Source organism: Brachyistius frenatus, unplaced genomic scaffold (genome assembly GCF_029030835.1).
Source record: "Brachyistius frenatus isolate BFR_SWC_R1_liver_20210118 unplaced genomic scaffold, ASM2903083v1 Contig_114, whole genome shotgun sequence".
Lineage (NCBI taxonomy): Eukaryota > Metazoa > Chordata > Actinopteri > Embiotocidae > Brachyistius > Brachyistius frenatus.
In genome coordinates, this window is record NW_027210713.1 from 108,810 (window position 1) to 131,117 (window position 22,308).

The following is a 22,308-nucleotide window of genomic DNA, read 5'->3' on the forward strand; positions in this document are numbered from 1 at the left end:
TACTTTTATAACCATGATAATGACATATTGAAATCCAAACCTTGATCATTCACTAAACCTAACCTAAGTGGCAAAAACTTGTGCTATATTTACTGCCACCAGTACCAGTGGCATATTCAGAGGTTCTTTAGCTTGGTCTGTAAAATGTGGGATGACAAGCACAACAATGGAGTGTGTGTGTGTGTGTGTGTGTGTGTGTGTGTGTGTGTGTGTGTGTGTGTGTGTGTGTGTGTGTGTGTGTGTGTGTGTGTGTGTGTGTGTGTGTGTGTGTGTGTGTGTGTGTGTGTGTGTGTGTGTGTGTGTGTGTGTGTATTAATCGCGTGTGTGTTAATCGTCCTGACTGCGCACCTTACCAGTGGAGTTGTGTGTTTTGGTGCATTTTGGTGCATGTAGTTCTCTGCAAACTCTGTGTGTGTGTGTGTGTGTGTGTGTGTGTGTGTGTGTGTGTGTGTGTGTGTGTGTGTGTGTGTGTGTGTGTGTGTGTGTGTGTGTGTGTGTGTGTGTGTGTGTGTGTGTGTGTTTTTGCGTGCATACTCACTCTTGGCCTTCTCACTCTTGCGTGAGGGCCTCCAGCGGATGCAGGAGCGATGCTCATCCAGGTAGAAGAGTCTGACCAGCCCTTTAGATCCTGCCTTCAGCTTTACCATCTGTGTCCCGGACTGCATCACACTCATGCATCGCTCCACTGCAAATAAAACCACACGCACCGGGGTCAGCGGAGTATTGTATTAAGACGGAGAAGGAACAGGTGCCTGGCTTTATTTGTATTTTCCTGAGGCGAAGTGTCACAGAGTCACACAGATAGTCGCACAACCAGCAGCTGATGTGGGTCTGAGTCCAAACTGCAACAGAGATGCCACTGTGTGAGCACACAGGGCTGCTTTTCTGGTACCCGCTGACCTGCTCCAGAGAGCAACTCAGAGAAGGAAGAAACAGAGAGAGACTCATCTGATGTGTATTTCTCTGATCTAAGTTTCACAAAGGGCCTGCACGCTGTTTGACAAAGAAACTTTCCATATCATGCCAGAGCAGGTGGGCTGCATTTAAGGCTGCTGCATATGTTACTTACCTCTCGATAATTTTTGGTTTAATGTGCCATGGTTTTGAAGTATCTATCTCTATATATATATTTTAGCGTCAGGGTTCCTGTTCTTCTGGATTATCCACAGAGCTCACTGTAGCAGTATAAACTATTGGAACTGTTTATTTCATAGAAACTAGTTTCTCTATCTTTTTTTTCTGTGGGGGGGTGTACAGAGAGGATCTGAGTGAATTCAATGTTGGGCTGCAAGGTGTTGTTAACAGTTGCGCCAGTATTAAGACTGTTTTAAGTACTGTGACATTTAGAAATGTCTCAGCTCATCAGCTTTAACGCAACATGCTGATTGCAAACCTGCACTTAAAATTTTCCAAATTAAGTGCAGGCTGATAGCGAGACACTGTCTGCATCTTCAATGCATTGTTGTGCTACAGTGTGTATGCGCGTCTCATACTAGGGAAAAGTAAACTCCATTACTGGCAGTTAGGTAGGTAGGTAGGTAGGTAGGTAGGTAGGTAGGTAGGTATTTACTTTATTAATCCTCGAGGGGAAATTTTTTAATCTAAACACAAAGGTTCAATTAAAGACATTAAAAATGAACGGTGGGATGAAGTATGGGGGATGAGGGGGGTGTAACGGTGGAGGACTGTGAAGAAGAAAACAGAGGGACTGAAATGATGGTGAGAGGTAGTTTTGTGTTTGATTGCTTTACTGCCGAGCACTGTCCACCATCGAGGAAGGATAAAAGACCAAACTTCAAACTTTTTACTTTGTGTGGCAGCTGGTGGCAGAGATACAGACAGGATGACAGGAGAGATGAGGAGATTCCATCCTCATTAGTGGGTATACACATCTGTGTGTGCATGTGTGAGCGTGTGTGAAGCACATGATTTTATGTAACTCTGCAAGATTTCTATGTTAGCATGCATTAGTGCACACATGGAGCCCATACTTTGTCTTTACTGTAAAAGACAAAGCTATGCAGCCTACTGTGGCCCTTAGTAACAACAAAGCTTTACAGCTTGCGCTCAGCTTTCTTTAGACAGGATCTCCTCATACAAAGCTACTGTATCTCTGAGAGATACAAATGATTTACTGTTGCTAAAAATAATAATAATCTCTTCAAAGAAAATAAAAAAATTAAAAAAGGTACCAGCAACCATCTCATGTAGACTTAACTTACAATGCTTCAACCTGGATATTTTCTTATTTAGATAAAGTTGCTGATGTGAATATCTGATATGACAAATAAAACAAGCAGTTGTAACTACAAAATTGAAGTGAACATGTCTAACTTGGTATGACAGTTATAAACATATTGTTATTACATTTTGAAAATAACAATTCTGTTATCTAACACTTGCTTTCTTAGACATTAATTTTGAGTCGTGCCTGTCCCCTTGATTTATGTCAGTTCATGGTTTACTCCTGTTTTAGTTCTATTTTTGGTCTTCACCAACTCCTAAAGGAACATTTGTGGCTCATTAACTTCCAGCAGCTCAACTGTATCTATCTACAATGTGCAGGAGATATGCAGTATATATAGTATGGAGTGGTCGCATCAGAGAATTTTCGCTGAAAAATCTGGACTTTAGGTTGGTGAGAGTAAACCAAACCAGTAAAGCTAAAACCCAAAAAAATCAGATAAAAGATGTTACATAAAACAATCAAATTTCTCAGTTTCAACATTTGACATGTTGTCTTTGGTCTACTTTCTATTAAATATGGGTTTACATGATTTGCAAATCCTCACATACACAGTGTCCCAACTTTTTTGAAAACGGTGTTGCATATCAAGTACACAACAGTTAAGTATAGTTAATATCATGCATACTGTCTACTGTACTTTATCAAGCTTTAAGTTACCTTTTACTCTTAAGCTATTTATCATAAAATGTATTTGGTCATTTATCACATTGCAGGGATTAACACAAACTCCTGTCTACGCATAATGTATGAGCCAGTACTTCATAATGTAAGAATGCCTCAGAGCTGTAGAAAATAATAGGACGCTGAAGACAGCAATACTCAAGAAGAATTCATTAAAAAAAATTAAAAAAAATAGGCCATGTTGCATTGTTTATCTCAAATTTCCACTTCTGAAACTCCACAGCTTCATTATCATTTGAATTCAATGGAGGTAATGTCATATGGGGGGGTCCTGTGGTATTGATCATACTCAGTCTCTGCTCTTTTCTCACGCTGGTTCAGGATGTAAAATCCATGACTCAGATTAGACAAGTTTACAGCAACACTCCTCCAGCCCTTAAATATCATAAATTAAGCCCCAAAGTGATTAAACGCTATTCACTATTACTAGAAAGTACAGGCATCTCCCTCTATTCCCTCGGACTATAAATATGTAAACGTGTTTTTCCGAGAGGCAGTCAGATATATTTCACAAGAAAAACCTAAAAGGGAACACAGAAGTCCATTTTTTTTTTCATCCAGTTCAACAGCCAACAACAGGCAGATCTCCGGAAATACTGACATGTACAGGTATCAATTTATCTTCTGTTGGGTGTTAAAACTCAAAATGAGTCTGCTTCCTCCCGTGTTGCTTCTCCCTCAATGTTTGCCCTATTTCCAGTGGTTCTCTAGCCATCCCTGCTATTCCCTGATCTTTCTGCAGGCATTATCCATTCATTTTACTCTCCATCCGCATGATAAGCTCCACTTCGAGTCTAACCTCAAACTTAGTTGCAGGCTGAAGACTGAAAAGCAGAAAGGAGGGTAGCGAGAGGGTTAATATGTTCCTAGGAGAGGGGAGTCAGCTCGTAGATTCTCATCGATATGGAATAATGTAAGGAGCTCTCAAAAGACCAGTGATGGTTCAATCAAATGGTTAGTGCCCTCCACACCTTGGCACTCATCTCTTGTCCCATTTCCCTTCAAGCATTAATGCCCTAACCATCTGAGCATGAGAATATAAATTTACAATGTATTTTTAAATTTGCAATTTCCGTATCTATCTTGCAGACATCTCAGAAAAAAAAATAATAAGTGTCTTTTTAAGCTGCTATTCTTTGGGAGTTTTCTCCTTGTAACCGTACAGAAAAGGATTTAAAAAGAAAAACATACATCGCAGCTCCAACCACATTTTAGAAATGTCATTTTTAGTTAGATAAGAGAATAAAACAATATATAAAGCATTTTTGTTTCTAAATCCAACCATTGCCTTTTGGCCTCTGCGTATTTGTGTTTATATGTGTGCATGTAATACGCGTACACGTGTAACACCTCATCATCTCTGTCGGCACAGAGCAAAGAACAGATCAAAGCTTTGTCTTGCCACAGAAGCTGAGGCAATTCAAACATATTTTAATGATGTAGGTGATGAAGACGAACAAAGCCCATCCTCACTTAGACTCATACAATAAAGCAGAACACCTGGCATCACATTATCAACAGCAACAGTTTTCATTTATTATTTTCAATCTTATCTGTCACTTTTAATCTTAGAATGATGTGAGGTTCCTCTCAGCCGTCCCTGCAGCCTCATTTCTACAAGTGTTTGGGTCAATTTTTCAATTCTTGAATAGCTCCGCACGAAGTCTATGTTAAGATTTGGTCTGAGGGTGATGACTGGAATGGACAAAAGTCCAAAGATTTATCATGATTTATTCATAACTACAAAAATTCATATTCACCAGCATCTGCCTGATCCTTCATGCACTATTCATGTGACATAAGGCTCCATGACCCCATAATTGGAGGGTTGGTGTTGTTATATTTTACATATTTCCTGCTCTGTGATGCCTGGTAACTCTAATGACCTGAAGGCTTGTTTTGTGCGCTGAAGTTTAATCAAGATGTGATTCAGTTTTGGTTGACTGGCTGTCCACAGGACGAAATGAATGACATTTACACATAATTATTGCTACGTCAAGCGATAAAATACAAACAAAACAGAGAAACCTTCCCCTGCATTTAATGAACAACAGCTCATTAAGACAAGCCTTCTGCAGGTTCAAAGTTTCAGTAGCAGAAAGTGAGCAATTCGATCATCCTTGAGGATATTCTGATACATAAACATGAGCTCTAGCTCTGTTTCCATGCTATGAATAGCATCAGCACGCAATATGTTCACTATGTAATATGTTTGTCCACATCAAAGCATTCAAACAGAAGAAGACGGTCTGCACACGAAGAGGTTTTTACGCAACACATGACAATTCATGGTTTTTTTATGAGGCACTTTGTGTTACAAGGACTCGATTCACACACATAATCCACATACACAGACATCAACTTACCAAACTGTGCAAGCCTGCATTTCTGTGGTACAACCACAGTGCAACCAAAATGGTAGATGTTGTGCGCCAGGAGGGTCGCTGCAGTTAACGCAACAGACTTTTTAGCAGGTCCATTGATAAAGGTGGTTCGTACTTTATGAGCAGATAAAGCAGTGGCACCAAAAAGTGAAGAACAAATTTCCGCCATCTCATCAGCAGAACAAAATAGAAGCCAGTAGAAGTCCACGTCAGCTCAGTCCGACAATGCAACACACTCAGCAACACCTGTAGTCAAAACAACTGAGAAAAGCACTTGTTTTCCTCACATCACAGTAAGCGGTCTCTCCAGACTGACTTCGCTTCATTCTCCAGACAACAGGCAAGAAACCCAAAACTCAGCTCTTCATCTTCCTCTGAAGCGGGCTCTCATCTGAAGCAGCACTTTCATCTGACAGTCTTGTCTCACTGAAAACACACACACAGATCTCCACCTTTCTCCTGGTCATCTGGTCTCCACTCCCACCTCCAGCTGTCTCATCCACCTCTCGCTGAGGTTCACATTTCTCCCAGAATATGTGTCAGCATGGCTGCCAACATGCTACCCTAACACATAGATCTAGAGTTCGCATGTAGCAGCTCAGGTATTGTTGTGTCCTTTATGGAGTGATTATGAAGAGCGGGGGAGGAGGATAGAGCAGCAGATGTGTGACTGTGCACTTCAGCTGGGTTCATTTAGGTCAACCAGTGGACCACAGGGATAAGACTGGTGACGTAACATTCATGATAATGCATTACCAAAAGTATGACTTAATGGGATGACATGGGGGATGTGTGCGTGCTACAGGAAAAGTCATAAACAGCACATCTGACCATCTTGCACTAAATGCTCATATATCTGACACAAGCTTTTCCTTCCTGAAGTTAAAGTCCACTTCGTCTATGTTCCACAACTGAAATTTGTATTTACTTAACCAAGGAATCAAGAAGACGCTGTTCTTTCAGAGTGACTTCATGTCATCATATAGGACACCACAATGTCACTGATGGAAAACCCATGATTTTCTTGTGTGTTGATTTTTCTCTCCTAAGTTGATGTTCACTACTCTAAAAAACTAACTCTCACAGCTTTAGTCTTTTCTGTACCTATGGTCTGGAAACCCTGTTCAGATTAAGGTTTGCTCTATCACTATGAAGGGTGGATCCATCAGCGACCAGTCAGGTGGCTAAATGCCCTGAGGCTGAAGTAGTTCCAACAATGGTGGTAGATATATGGTGGTCAATGCCAATTGGTTAAAAGCTGCTCCAATAGTTTCTAACCCAGGTCTATGGCCGTTAGGATGCAACATGTGGAAACAGTCTCCGGTGGAGCATGGCTACATCCATATACTCACTCAATGAATCTGAGGCCAGGCTAGATGTTCGCAACTTAATTATTAAGGTGAAGGATAAGAAGCTCTAGAATATGAATGGATGGATGATCTACTGTGGTTTTGGTATATCTATTAATAATGTGGGTTGTTTTTTTTCCCTCGTAAAACCCTTCAGACATTGTTGGAGCACTGTTTTCTCTCTTCCTGTCCTTTTGCAGAGGAGTCTTGGAGTGGCATCTTAATATGTCTATAGCTCTGCACCCTGAACACTTCTCAAGGCAAAAGCACTTAGAGCTGTTCAAAACAGCCACACTCAAAAGACCAAATAAAGACAGAGGAGCCAGACGCAATAATTGTTCATATACAGAGATAATGGTACACAATTTTGGTCTGTATCTCCCTGAAGGAAGGATGAAAAAGCTTGAGAGAGAAACTTAAACCCTGCTTACTGTCACACCTCTGCATACAGGGACAGTCGCTGTGTAAAGGTGGCCTTCTGGACAGATTGTTGGCTCATCGTAGAGGGTGAGATCCCCAAATCCAACATGTGAGGAACATGTTTGACTGTCCAACAAGACAACTTGAAGTGCACTCACACAAGGTCAACACTGGACACTTGTTTTATCTGATAAAGCTCCACTGAGTAGGCCTGTTGCCATGTCTGCCAATACAGATATTATGCCACCAAGGCCTCATGGCAGCCACTTGATTCCAGTCATTTTGCTGTGATTAAGGAGACTGTGAAACTGCCATTATCCAGGATCAACAGCTGAAAATCATTGCACAACTCATGAAGTAAGGATGTCCCCACTTCTTCCCTTCTCCAATCCTACACGAGGAATTTTCTCACTACCTGAAGCCGCTGCTGAAACCTGTATTACACAGTGATGTAACTTTGAAAAGGAGAGAGATTTTACTTTCATGGAAATAGATCTCAAGAGATGCAAATCAACAGATTATGAAATTGAATTAGTCAAGTGCACAGCTCTGGGAGACATGATGACTTCTGGATGAATGTGGTAGGAAATCCAGCTGTACCACAGAGAGATGGAGGCCACTAGCACATGTGTGACAGTATTGAGCTGATTCCTTGGAAAGATAAATATTGTATTACCTGCTCCACCAGGAGGATGGCCAATACACTGGGTAGTCATATGTTCAAGCATAATAATCATAGATAATGAAATGATATTTCACTGATTCATTTTGTCCTCTTGCTCGTTTCTGTTAGGGTTGATGGGGGCTCGGAGCTTTTCCCAGCATGCATTAGGTGGAGAGCAGGTAAACAGCCCGAATCTGTTGTCAGTCAGGACCAACACAGATAGACAGACACACATGCTCAAACCTCTGGGACAACTAGAGTCTATAATCCAATTGATGTGTTTTCGAAACACAGAGATAACCTGCAGCTTTCACACACACAAGCACACAACCGACCTGCAACATAATGCTTGATAATGTTCGAACATAGCGTGAATACATGCGAACAAATCATTGCTGAAAGCCTTCGTCATGCTCATTGTTGTTCTGTCAGTGTGACCTGACCAGGAACTTTTTTTTTTGGAAGGAACAGTTACACTAATTTTCCTCCTTGCTGAGATTTAGATGAGGAGATAGATCCCCCTTCTCATGTGTGTATGTTTAATATGAAGCTACTGTACAGTCAGCAGCTGGTTAGCTTAGCTTAGCAAAAAGAATGGAAACAGGAAACAGCTACAATCAACATTTTATATCCGCCATGTTGTAGACCTGTGTGAGACCTTGTAAACAAGTTGTAGTACAGTGGGTACGGAAAGTATTCAGACCCCTTTAAATTTTTCACTCTTTGTTTCATTGCAGCCATTTGCTAAAATCAAAAAAGTTCATTTTATTTCTCATTAATGTACACTCAGCACCCCATCCTGACAGAAAAAAACAGAAATGTAGAAATTTGTGCAAATTTCTTAAAAAAGAAAAACTGAAATATCACATGGTCATAAGTATTCAGACCCTTTGCTGTGACACTCATATTTAACTCACATGCTGTCCATTTCTTCTGATCCTCCTTGAGATGGTTCTACTCCTTCATTGGAGTCCAGCTGTGTTTAATTAAACTGATTGGACTTGATTAGGAAAGGCACACATCTGTCTATATAAGACCTTACAGCTCACAGTGCATGTCAGAGCAAATGAGAATCATGAGGTCGAAGGAACTGTCCAAGGAGCTCAGAGACAGAATTGTGGCAAGGCACAGATCTGGCCAAGGTTACAAAATAATTTCTGCAGCACTCAAGGTTCCTAAGAGCACAGTGGCCTCCATAATCCTTAAATGGAAGAAGTTTGGGACGACCAGAACTCTTCCTAGACCTGGCCGTCCAGCCAAACTGAGCAATCGTGGGAGAAGAGCCTTGGTGAGAGAGGTAAAGAAGAACCCAAAGATCACTGTGGCTGAGCTCCAGAGATGCAGTAGGGAGATGGGAGAAAGTTCCACAAAGTCAACTATCACTGCAGCCCTCCACCAGTCGGGGCTTTATGGCAGAGTGGCCCGACAGAAGCCTCTCCTCAGTGCAAGACATATGAAAGCCTGCATAGAGTTTGCCAAAAAACACATGAAGGACTCCCAGACTATGAGAAATAAGATTCTCTGGTCTGATGAGACCAAGATTGAACTTTTTGGCGTTAATTCTAAGCGGTATGTGTGGAGAAAACCAGGCACTGCTCATCACCTGCCCAATACAATCCCAACAGTGAAACATGGTGGTGGCAGCATCATGCTATGGGGGTGTTTTTCAGCTGCAGGGACAGGATGACTGGTTGCAATTGAAGGAAAGATGAATGTGGCCAAGTACAGAGATATCCTGGAAGAAAACCTCTTCCAGAGTGCTCTGGACCTCAGACTGGGCCGAAGGTTCACCTTCCAACAAGACAATGACCCTAAGCACACAGCTAAAATAACAAAGGAGTGGCTTCGGAACAACTCTGTGACCATTCTTGACTGGCCCAGCCAGAGCCCTGACCTAAACCCAATTGAGCATCTCTGGAGAGACCTGAAAATGGCTGTCCACCAACGTTCACCATCCAACCTGACGGAACTGGAGAGGATCTGCAAGGAAGAATGGCAGATGATCCCCAAATTCAGGTGTGAAAAGCTTGTTGCATCATTCCCAAGAAGACTCATGGCTGTACGAGCTCAAAAGGGTGCTTCTACTCAATACTGAGCAAAGGGTCTGAATACTTATGACCATGTGATATTTCAGTTTTTCTTTTTTAAGAAATTTGCACAAATTTCTACATTTCTGTTTTTTTCTGTCAAGATGGGGTGCTGAGTGTACATTAATGAGAAATAAAATGAACTTTTTTGATTTTAGCAAATGGCTGCAATGAAACAAAGAGTGAAAAATTTAAAGGGGTCTGAATACTTTCCGTACCCACTGTAGGTGTTGTGGTCAATTTTACGTTGCCAAGCAACCAGGGACATCACTGCACCTGGCCATGCTGTGTTCGGCACCAGGTACACCATGGAGTTTAAACATTTATTTTTTTTAGAATATTCAGTATTCATGACTGAATTCACAATTATCATAACTGTAGTTAGAAAAAAAATCATTGTTATTTAAGAAAAAATGTAAGAGCTGTTTGATCAAGAGGTTTTTGTCAGCAACTACTCAACAACTATGATTATAAATTGTTCAAATGTGCCTGATACACACAGGAAGCCCTTCGCTCTAATCACCATACAGTATTCGACCTGTAGTAGATGATAAGGACTTCAAATAAAACCCATTTGTTTCCAGAGTGAAACTTAAAAACCTTGTTTTTACCTTCCAAGAAACTATTTGAGTGTTTCCTGATCTGGCGCCGCCGTTGTCAAAATTGCACTATATATTATGTTTCATAGTTCCAAAACAAAACAAAATCATTTGCTACCTTTATGGTTGACTTCTGGTTAAGTTTCGAGACAGAAAGACTGTTGCAACGTTACAAACGTCATTACAAATGGATATCGCTTTTTTAGAAATAGGTGACAAGTACATGTAAACAAATATTTATCTTTATTGATAGGAATTTTCAGAGTAAACTAACTGAATCCCCAACGTCACAGGAACCATCAGAGAGAGCCACAGGCAGCTCAGCTGGGATCCACATTATTTTCTTCTTAGAAAAATATTAGAAGACACTTAAAGGACATGGATTTTATCATGGTCTGATACTGAGCTGTTTTAATTATGTGCGGTGCCTGTATAGGATAGTTATAAATGTGAAAGCTTGGACCAGCAGAAAAGTGAACGTCACTACTGTCTGAACATTGAAGCAGAATAAATCTGTTAACTTACTGACGTTTGTGCTTAAGTGCATTTGAACAGTTACACAACTGCTCTGGTCGAGAAAAAAAAGTTAAACTTTTAGTGACAACTTTGAACTCAACTGAACTCAGTTAAAAGTGATTTCTGATTTCCCGCTTTAGATTTTACGTGTTTGATCCATACATCAATGCTGTCACTGTTTTAGGTGATCACAGTACACAAGTTCATTTTTTTCTTTCACTTTTTAAGCTGCCCTCTAATTCCTGCCTAACTGCTATCAACGCTGCGTATAGCAAGAAAATCATAAGAAAATACATAAAATCCTGAGTGAGTTAGACTTTGGCAGAAGAGCCTCACTCTTACAGCCGCAACACCTCATTTTCTGAAGCAGCACAATACCAGCACATCTAACTATGGGCACCTCGGGGGATACTTTCAAGCATAAATACCTTTTAAAGCAAACTAATTACACAAAACCTGTACGGAAGAAGTCCAAAATATTTTTGGTAGGCTGTCTTATTAGCAACATAAAAGGTTTGAAAACACAGGGAAATGATGAGCAAAAAAGAGGGAAAATGCAGTCTTATCTCACAGTCTCTCACTTCGCCTAATTAAGGGCGCTCAAGTCGGCAATGTTACAAATGGGTTCTCAGGTCCCCCCCGGGGGGCAGAGTGTGGAGCAACACCAGAATAAAAATAAACACATGACAACTGCAGCATGATAATGCATTCGCCAGTGATGCTACAGGGGGCTCCCCGAGTGGAGGAGTTCAGCACTGACTTCAAAGGAGCCAACTGATGCTTGCATGTGTGTGAGAGGATGTGTGTGTTTAATGTGCACATTGGCTTATATATTGATGTTCCTGCAATGTTCAAGCTTCTGGACGCCTGTGAGTAGATTGAGATACAGTATCTTTGGCAGCAGCGCCAGACTGCCATGAAAACTGTCTGATCTCGACTGCTTCACAAGAAATGTAGAGAGAGCGGTTATAACTGCCTGCCTGGTGCTTCAGCTCAGCTACAAGAGAGGCCTAAAAGTGTCGGATACACGTGAACCGAGCTTCTGGGCAGCTCATTAACTGCAAAGAAGATTGAAGAAAGTTAAATAAAAGCCAGTATTTAGAGATAAATACTTTTTATTTTACCACAGATTTAGCACTAAATGCACCTGCAAACTCTCAGATTTATTATAATAACAGCCAAAAGAGTCCCTGTAATAGAAACTGAATTTTTACACTTACATCCTGCCCTAGGCAAGAAGAAATGTGATGTGCCAGTGGTTAGATCAGCACACAGGCAGATACAGTAATTCAACATCAGTGAAATCTTTTGTCATGCAAATTATGGTCCCTCAAACGCAAGTAGAAGAGGAAAGAACAAATATTAATATGACACAGATTATTGCAAAACTGGATAGAAGAGTTGAAGAGGGGACCTTTTCCAATACAACCTAACTTTCAGTACCAAATCCAAAACAATGCTAGCTTATTGCCGTAAGAAATTTACAAACATAAAATTGTGTAAGATTTACAAGTGACTATAATTTTTATGAAAAAACTCTTCAGTCACATTTCAGTCTGCACCATACTCATTGGATTGGAAAGGAAAGGAAAGGAAAGGAAAGGAAAGGAAAGGAAAGGAAAGGAAAGGAAAGGAAAGGAAAGGAAAGGAGATTGAAACTAACAAGAAAATTGTTTTGAAAAAAACAGAGAAGATCTAAAAGGATGAAAATGTGTTCCCTCATGGTGTCTGCTTGCTGTTTCTGCCCTGGAGCTACAAGAAGAAAGAGGCAGAGACAAAGGGGGGTTAGAGAGAAGACAGAGGGAACGTGCTGAGATTCATCATCATCAGTGCAGGAGAGACACAAGAGGAAAAACACATTTTACATGGAAAAGCCATTTCCTCCATGTGGAGGAGATTAGTAGCCATGCATGCTCCTCCAAACCTTTCTGTCGCCATAATTTTTCTCCCTTTTGTCTTTTTTTCTCTCTCAATACGAGCTTCCCTTTGCATGCAACCCATCAAGCAGAAGTGTTGCCAACACAAATAAAGAGGTTGCGTTCCTGTCCACTGAGGCTAACAGAGACCATCATCCTCAGAGCCCAACACAGAGGAAGACACACAAACCCAGGCACTGCAGGGTGAAGACTGACAGCTTGACAGATTCTGCTATTTAAGTGCCAAGGGTGCTCCATATTTTAGACATTGTAGGGAAAAGGAGCAGAAGGGTTGCTCTAATAGCCCAGGGACTGTTGGGACACCGATTTTGCCCCTAAAGCTGGATGCACAGCTCTGTCACATCGTGCTCAACATGCCCTGCCTGGGTTTCAGTACAATCCTATTTCTGCTGATGCCAACGACAATCCAGTCCACCTCTGTCACTGAGCTATGGCATGTGGTGGTTTGTCAGTTTTTCAGACATCTTCTCACAGAGGCGTTGTAGTGACAGAGCCTATATAAACATCAGGTGGTTACATTTCTGTGAACAGTGCAGAGGATGCAGGATTTTAAAGATGTGGTACATCTAGCCTATATAGTCTGAGGGCAGCGCAAGTCATTTCAAATCAACAAATCAAAAGCCTTTTCTGCCCCCTAGTGACAAGCACAAAGGGGCTTTTTCAGCACCAGGGACAGTTTCCCGCTGATTTTCATCATGGACCAAACTAACATAATCTCCCAACACTTTACGCATTCTCATAAAAATCAATCACCTTAATGATTTTATGTGATAATTTTTGATTATTTTTGTATCTAAAATATATCAGCCCATATAAATCTCAAATTGAAAATCCCCAATCAGGATTTCTTCGAGTGTTTCTTGCACCGTGGGTGATGGAATTCTCCACAACAACAAGCGCAATAACAAAAATTGGGCTCCAACCTGATCGCAAGGCTGGTGGGCACCCAGATGAATGTGTGCACCACACAGAGTACTCCTCTCCATATGAGACACCAATATGAAATAACCAAACAATCAACAGATTGAGGATAATCACTTACCCTTCTCCAAACTGAGATTTCTGCAAACTTCAAGCTCTGCCATTTAGAACTGGACTTGTTGGTCTCACAAGGTGCCCCCATGCGCTTTGGCCATAATTTGTATTTCCTTGTTGAAGCGGTTTAAAATGCCATCACAAATTAGCCCAATTAGTCCATTTCTCCGGGATGATTGGCCGTTCACAGGACGCACACCATTGAGATGAAGTGTCACTTTTTTGGAGTACAAAATCAGCCTGTAGCATCAAAGTGCTCCTCCGCACCTGCCTTCCCAGTGCGGTCTGCGGAGTGCCTTCACAAACCACCGAACCTCTCACATCCACAGCCTCTGCGCGCACAGCCTCTCCTCACACCAGGCACAACGATAAGCCGATTTCTCATACGCTCGATGGGCATGACGGAGAGTGGATGTTAATAAGCAAGAGCTTAGTACGGGCGTGGAATGAGCGAGAGTCACTGATAGCGGGGTAGGGCAGTGGTTTAACCAGCACAGTTGGTCATTTGGGCATTTCATCAGCTTCACCAGACTGTCTGTTTGAGCTGTTTGGCGACAGTTTGAATTCCCCACCAAAATGAACTCGTGCCACATCCGTTTGCTTGTTTTTGGTCAGCTATTCCCCGGTGTATTGAAAAAGGCATTTTGCGCAGGGATGCCAAAGCTATGACCCACTTTACACCGTGTGCCTCGGTGTCTTCCTCAGTTTAGGTGTAAATGCTGAGACACAGCAGGGGACAGTCTTCATGGGAGAGAGACAGAGACAGAGCAAGTTTCATAGAAACATGCATTTATTGGTCTTTTTTTTTTTTTTTTTTTAATTTTGTGTGTGTGTGTGTGTGTGTGTGTGTGTGTGTGTGTGTGTGTGTGTGTGTGTGTGTGTGTGTGTGTGTGTGTGTGTGTGTGTGTGTGTGTCCAATCAGTAGTGTATCATTCTGGGTGAGTCATTTCCCTAATGAAAATTTACTCAACCTGGAGCTGCCAGATTAGTCTTGTTCATCGGTCCACATTAGAACCATTTCATTTAGGATTGCAGGAGGCCATTTTTGGAGTGACCGAGCACACACACACACACACACACACACAGTTGTGTTCAGCCAGAGGAAGAGGTTACCAAATCGATTAGTGCTGTCTGGAGGAACAAAAAGACATGCGTGAACATCAGCGTCACCCTCAGATCCTGTGTGTGTTTTCCATTAGCACCCTATGTAATAGCCGTTACCTGAGGTTTCCCGCTGATTGCTCACATTGATTTAAGTGCAAACCTCTTCTTATCCACAACGGCCTGATCACACAACCCCCAAATCCTCTTCTCCCACTGACTGATTTATGGACCGTGGCCAAACAAAAACCATCAGCTGCTCTGTCATTCACCCAAAAGTGGAAACAACTGGAAGAAAGGGAACGAGGCGGAGTGAAGCAAAGTCATGTGGAAAATAAATGGGGTGTAAAGAGAAGAGCATATGCTTTCACAATGGTTCTGACTGACAAGAAAGGTCCAACTGTCAGAGACATGAGGGAATGAGTACAGGCAGAGATCAACAGGGTCTGAAGAGTGGCAAAGATACAACAAAGATTTTTGTTTTCATATTCACAACATTAATAGCTCTCAGATTCCCAAAAGAAAAGTAAACTTCAACCTCAAGAAATACATTCAGAAAGGCAGAAATCTGTGAAATTCCCATGAATGTGATGTCATCCTGATTTCCAAGCATGCCAGGAGAGACAGACACTTTACACTCTGCATCAATCAGATCAATCCATCATCCACAGAATAGTACTGGAGCAGTCAAGCCTGTTTACCACTGCAGGTCACTGACAAGAAAGTCGCGCGCGCACGCACGCACGCACACACACACACACACACACACACACACACACACACACACACACACACACACACACACACACACACACACACACAGTCTGCAGGAGTGCCATGAGGATGCTGGCTGCAGGTTCGCGAAGGTGAGGCTTTAAATAAGCTGTCAGCTGTAGGTGTGACGGCCACAGAGGCAGACCAACAGACCCATTATAGATTTGTCAAGGATGTGTCTCTCTCATCTGTCAGTGTGCAGCCTCACCACCTCGAAACTCATAAAGACAGATGAAACGATTGCAATTACAAGTCTAGATTAAGGTCAGCTTTGAGAAGAATGAAAAGGAAAGAAGACTATTTTTGTTCAATTATATCGTGTATAACAGGAAAAGTGTCAGGGTGTTAAAGATGATGCGTTCATACATTAACCAAAAGAAAAACTCGTTCCTTTGCACATGCTTAATGGTTAAAATATCAAAATCAAAGTGGATTTTTTTTCTTCTTACGTCAGTCTTATAGTGTTATGGAGAGACATGTATGGCAGGTACTCAGGGGTAAAACACAACACTATTTTCATCCTTCACAAACTTCTATGGATAATTTTTAATCCATGTCATACAATAAATCATTGGCCTGCAGAGTTTTTTGTCTGCCAGACAAAGTGAGAAGGTTTTGTTAATTTTACAAGACTGTATTGTCTTGGCTGTGTTGCCTCATTTTAAAAGCCAGTACTCCATGCACATTAGTGGAGATGAGTCTCCCTCTAGTGTTCATTCTCCATGACATACAGTTATCAGAGAGAATATATTGTAAACTATAATGTGTGCGTTGTATTATTCTCCTTGTGTGTGTGTGTGTGTGTGTGTGTGTGTGTGTGTGTGTGTGTGTGTGTGTGTGTGTGTGTGTGTGTGTGTGTGTGTGTGTGTGTGTGTGTGTGTGTGTGTGTGTGTGTGTGTGTGTGTGTCTGATATTTACCATGAAAGAGACTGTTGTCGGTCAGGAAGTGACGGCGGTACTGAGGCTCTCCTTTCCTGTTCACCAACCAGGAGCTCATGGTGAGAGGAAGAGGGGGAGGAGGGCAAAGAACTGGATGATCTGTGATGGAAAACAGAAGTTAAGTGTGTTGTCTGAACATTTTGCAGGAATTTAATTAATAATAAAAGTAATTTAATTAAGCATACAATGGAAAACAAATGCATCACAAATCTGCAGTCAAACATCACAAAATGCAATTTAAAATTTCAAAATGGGTTATGGGAGGTACTTTTGGTTCTACCGACCATTGTATCAGGTAACAGAAAGTAGTGCCAGCTGCCTCTTCTAAATATTGTAATAATATATTCTATTTGAAAATCCATAACAAAATATTATACAATGACCAAAATCAACATGTAACTGAATGAAATGAATCGCAGAGACAACTTATCTATTTTGACCTCCTTGCTGTCTCTACCATGAAAACCTTCTCTGACCGGGTCCTTTGAACTCTATCTGGGTCTCTTTGTCCACCGTCTTGTCCTTTATGATTTTTTTTTCTCTCTATCTCTCAACATGTGTTCTCATTTATCATCTCTCCTTTTCTCCTCACTTCTATCCCAGGATTCCAAATTTTCCACCTCTTCCTCCTGATTACCTTTCACTGCCCTTCCTACTGCCACTTCTGAGTGATTCCCCACCTGTTGCTCATCCATCTGTCTGGGATTTACTGCTTCCCACTACAAACACATACTCTTTCTCTCTCTCTCTTTGTCACACACACACATACATGGGATGTACACATCCGGTCATGCTCGGAGCCTCTGGGGCAGTTATTGGTGTCTGGTGCCGCCTGTAACTGTCTGGTGGAATATGCAGAGGTCAAAGGTCAAGTATCTCTGAGGTGAGAGTACTTTCCTGTGACCCTGCCACCCTCTCGCGGTGTTTACGATAGGTCACATGGACGGAGACTCATTTGTTCTGTTAATATGAGACCCATGTCATTTGAGAATGAATAATCCAGTAATCCAAATGTAGGGCCAGTTTTGCAGATTAGACCCTGTTAATAATATAAGAATTCATGTATACAGTTAGTTACTGATTTAGTGGTGCATTACAGGTGCAGGGAGTTAACTTTGCAATAAATTAAAAAACAAAAAGAAACATTGCAAAAAAAACCTACTAGAGAAGCCTAAAATTGTAGTTTAACAACAAGGCATAGAGTGCTTAAAGAATAAGAACAACAGAAAAAGTAGGACATAAAACATTTGGGGGGATTTAAGCTTTGACTACATGTCATCATTCCTGCGTCACAAAAAAAGCACTTTAATTACAGGAGATGTGACAACTTTTCTGCTGCCTTCATGTTAAAAGCACAAAAAGCCTTCTGAGGCGTTCCTTCATTAAACTGTGCTCCACCTAACGTCTGCAGCGTCTCGTAGCTGCTCTGAACCCTCTGTACACCACAGCCTCTCGTGGCTCACTGCTTAATTATAGAATAATGTTGCTAAATCACTGTTTGTTTTCATAACAGAGTCCAAATTAGAGACGAGAGTCGATGACTGGGGACATTGTTTGAGCAGCTTTGATTTCATGTCAGGTTGTGATACAGAGATTACATGGAAGCACAAGAAACACTGCAGTCACATGGCAAGAAGAAGCCTCCGCAATATGCCAACGTTTCAATGCTGTACAAAGATACACAGAAAAATATGAAATTATATATAAAGTAAACAAAATGCCTTGACCCTATGAAATCACATTTCTTACATTAATAAGTCTCTTTTTTTTTATATCAACACAAATATAATTACTGAAAAGTGGCAAGAAACAGACACTTGCCGATTTATATTGACAAGTACAATTGTCAATGTATTGCAGCTGTGTGTTGATTGAAATGACGACATGTTTGCATACGAAGCTTGTGTTTACCATTCCAACCAAGTACAACAAAATATTTCAGAAAATTGTGAGAATGTTTCAACACAAGTTGGGAAAAAACTTATAGACTTTCTTGCCAAGAGTTAGATGAATACAGCAATATCATGGCTGTCCTAAATATGAAGCTAGACAGCCAGCAGCTGGTTATCTTAGCTTACCATACTGGGAACCAGGAGAAAGAGTGTAGCCTGGCTATATCATATGATAACAAAATCCAGTAATTACAATGTAAATTATATTTTGTTTAATTAGTAAAAAAAAATTAAAAAAAATACCTGAGATGTAAAAAGTGATTTTGCAGGGGCTTATGTGGCAGACTATTTATTGTCTCAGAGAAATTACTGAGTCTTGTTGTCACTGTGAGTTTTCCAAACAGCCAGCGAGATTGTTTTTGTACAAAAAAAAAATGGGTTATGACCTTTTAATTAGTGAGTCTCTGTCTGTAGCTTCATATTTAATGCGCAAACATGAGCTCCATTGATTTCAACTTCAAACTCTCAGCAAGACAGCAGATCATATTACCCAAAATGTTGAACTATTCCTTTAATAATAAGTTAATACAAAACAGAAACACATGGTTTAGGTAGCACAAACTGTGTGTCTATTGCCGTGTACAGTGTCATGCTCCTGTCATGAGAGTTTGTAAAAATACTCTTCTGATTGCATGTAATTCTAGTAGCCTTCTCATCTACTGTATAGTGTTATAACCTCCAGGGAATACAGGCTGTTCTTTCCTGTGTATTGGACCATATACTGGGAGAGAGAGGGGCTTAAAAATACATATTTCACTGCCAGACTGCCCCAGCTACTCTGTTTTCGGCCCTGGCAGGAAGTAGGTCGAGGATGTCCCCAAGTTCTGTTGTAGTTGATATTCAAATCAAACTGAAGTAAAACAATCTGTAGCATTTCAATATTTCCACTTTTCCTGTCTGTTTTGTGTGTAAAGCACATATTTTATCTGACACATATGTCTCCATATTGACATTCACGCACTACACAGAAGGTTAGTTGCAGTAACCTGATTACCACTGGTACATTGTTTCCTCTGTCTTCGGAGGTATTATTGCGTCTTTCGAAGAAAGAAAACTACTATAGAGAGAGTGCAGGGAATTGGTACTTCGATCAGATATTAATAAAGTAAAAAGTTAGGACTTGAGATGTGCAAGACAGTTCAATTTTGAATTACAACTTAACAAATCCAAGTCCACCGACACATTATTTAAGAGGAGTTTTATATCTGTTGCTTCAGGAAGTATTCAGACCACTTCACATTTTGCACACTATAATGTGTTGTTGGTTATATTTTAAATGAATAAAATCAAATCTATTTAGCAAATCAAAAACTGAAATTTGTCATTTACAGTGTGATTTCAGTTGGAAAGATTTCAGATGTTTAATCTAGTACTGTGTAGAAGCCCATTTGGCAGCCAGTAAAGCTTTTGAGTCTTCTTGGGTGAATCTCAACAAGGTTTACACACTTGGATTTGGGCAGTTAAAACTCTTCTTCCGGGTAGAACCTCTGAGGGTCTGTTAAATTGGAGGGGAAGTGTCTAGTGTCTCCACTTGGCTGGGCCACTCAACCCGCAACTTACCCCAAAGCTTCAGGCTCTCAGTGTTATGGTGCATTCATTCATCCCTCAGTTATGACCAGTCGACCTGTCCCTGCAGCTGAGAGGCAAACCCATACTGTGATGCTACCACCACCATGCTTGACCACAGGGATAGCATTAGCCAGGTTATGAGCAGTGTCTGGGGTTCGACAGGCATAATGCTTAGAGTTCTGCCCAAAGAGGTCAGCTTTTGTCTCATCAGTCAACTAGATCTCTTTCCTTGTGCTCTTAGAGTCTTTTAAATGATTTTTGGCAAACTCTAAGCCAGCTGTCATGTGCCTTTCACTCAGAGTGGCCTCCTTCTGCCCACTCCACCATAAAGGCCCGGCTACTGAAGGGCTGCAGAGATGGTCATCTTTCTGGCAGAGTATTCCATCTCGGCAGAGGACTTCTGTTGGGTTCTTGGTCACCTCCCTGACTAAGACCCTTCTTGCACGGTTAATTCATTTGGCTGGATGGCAAACTTTATGAAGATGTGGTTCCAAATGTACATGCACATGCAGTGCACATGGGACATGTTGTATGACCTTAAGTATTAGTGCATCAAACATTGTCTCTCATGACACAAAGGGAGCAGCATCTGTCACTTCATACTGACACATGTCAAACAGGACAGGACATGAATAATGAGATGTACAACAGTTGCTCTATTTCATGTTATGTGGCCAGCTGTCAGAAATACTGGTCGATGGATAGAGTTTTAAAAAATCTAGCCTCACATTGAGCCAATACTTAATGTTTCTGTTGGCGTGTGTGTATCTCTGTGTGCACATTCATACAAGTGCCCTGGGTGACATACCTCATACCTTCTTTAAACCTGACAATACACATAAATCCTGTCTTCCCAGCTCATGTGCTCTAATGGCACACAGATTGGAAGCCATGTTCTGGAGTCAATGAGTACCTTGTAATTGCTTGTTAAGCAGTTATCAGAGCAGTACTCTCATGCTGATGGCCAGACAGATCTGTTCACGGTACAACTGAGTGACTTAAAGTGGAGGCTGTATCAGCCGCATGGGAAACAGATGTGAAAGAACTGGTATTTTAACTCCTGGATGTTATGAATTTAAACACATGGTTACAAATCTCTATAAAACCAGCTTTATGTTTTGTGTATTTGTGATTTGGGTGTGTTGCTGGTCTGAAACGGCCTCTAACGAGAAACTCACACGCAAATGTCAACTTTTTGTAATGCGTAGCTACAGCTCGGAACCTTTTTTATGCTTCATGTAAAAAAAAAAATGCAGATCTGAGTTTCTCAGCACAATGTGAAATGCTCAGATTGTTTGTTTTATCTAAATAACAGGTCAAAACCCAATGATATTCAGTTTATTTCATTAAACTGAGACCAGCTGGAAATCCTCCAATTTTAGAGGCTTAAACTGGAGATTTTCTACCTCCTGTCTGTTCATGGTAAAAAAAAAAAATTGCATAATTAAGCAATTATTATTATTTATTTTCAGATAATTGACTGATTGCTAAGGACAAGGGCCAAGACAAAAGAGGAGGACGTTGTAAATCCAAGTGGCCCGGTCAGTTTTGTGTCAGTGATCTTTTGACCTGATAAGGAGACATGACGAACCTGGAGGTCAGTGAGGGGCCAGCGTTATGCTCCAGATGATCTGAGCCTGTTAACGGATACAGTAGTAACATTACAGGCTTGTAAAAACAAACACAGTGTAGACAGATGAACTGTGATGGATCCTGTCTAGATTTAGTCCTGAAATAGAAAACAAATTTTAAATGAGAATCCTGAAATACAAAGTTTTGTGAGCAGAATCAGAGTTCAAAGCATTTTCTATCGCGTCCTGAGATTATTATTTCATTCTAAAAGACTGTATTATACACCTCACTGTAACATAGTGATAAACAATGGTGTCATTTGTCCATTTTAGGTAAAAATTCTGTCTCCTGGACCAGAATATCAAGTATCAGGTATGTTTGAAAACTTTAGGAGCTCCATTTTATTTTAACCTCCATGTGTGCACGTGGGTGTGCAGCAACATGTGTGTATGTGTGTGTGTCTGGTGGGGTCGTTTTGCTT

At 41.0% G+C, this 22,308-nt stretch overlaps 1 protein-coding gene across 2 annotated transcripts in view; it reads right to left on the reverse strand.

The window, feature by feature from the left end:
* plch1 (phospholipase C, eta 1) overlaps positions 1-14,354 on the reverse strand; it is a 49,532-nt gene extending 35,178 nt beyond the window's left edge. For both annotated transcript variants that reach the window (XM_069712926.1, XM_069712925.1), the window contains exons 1-2: positions 13,928-14,354; positions 539-685 (exon numbers count right to left, since the gene is read on the reverse strand). In XM_069712926.1, the coding sequence (XP_069569027.1) occupies positions 539-685; positions 13,928-13,970 (190 nt within the window). In that variant the 5' untranslated portion in view covers positions 13,971-14,354. The remainder of the gene's footprint in view (positions 1-538; positions 686-13,927) is intronic.
* Between the last annotated feature and the right edge of the window lie 7,954 nt (positions 14,355-22,308).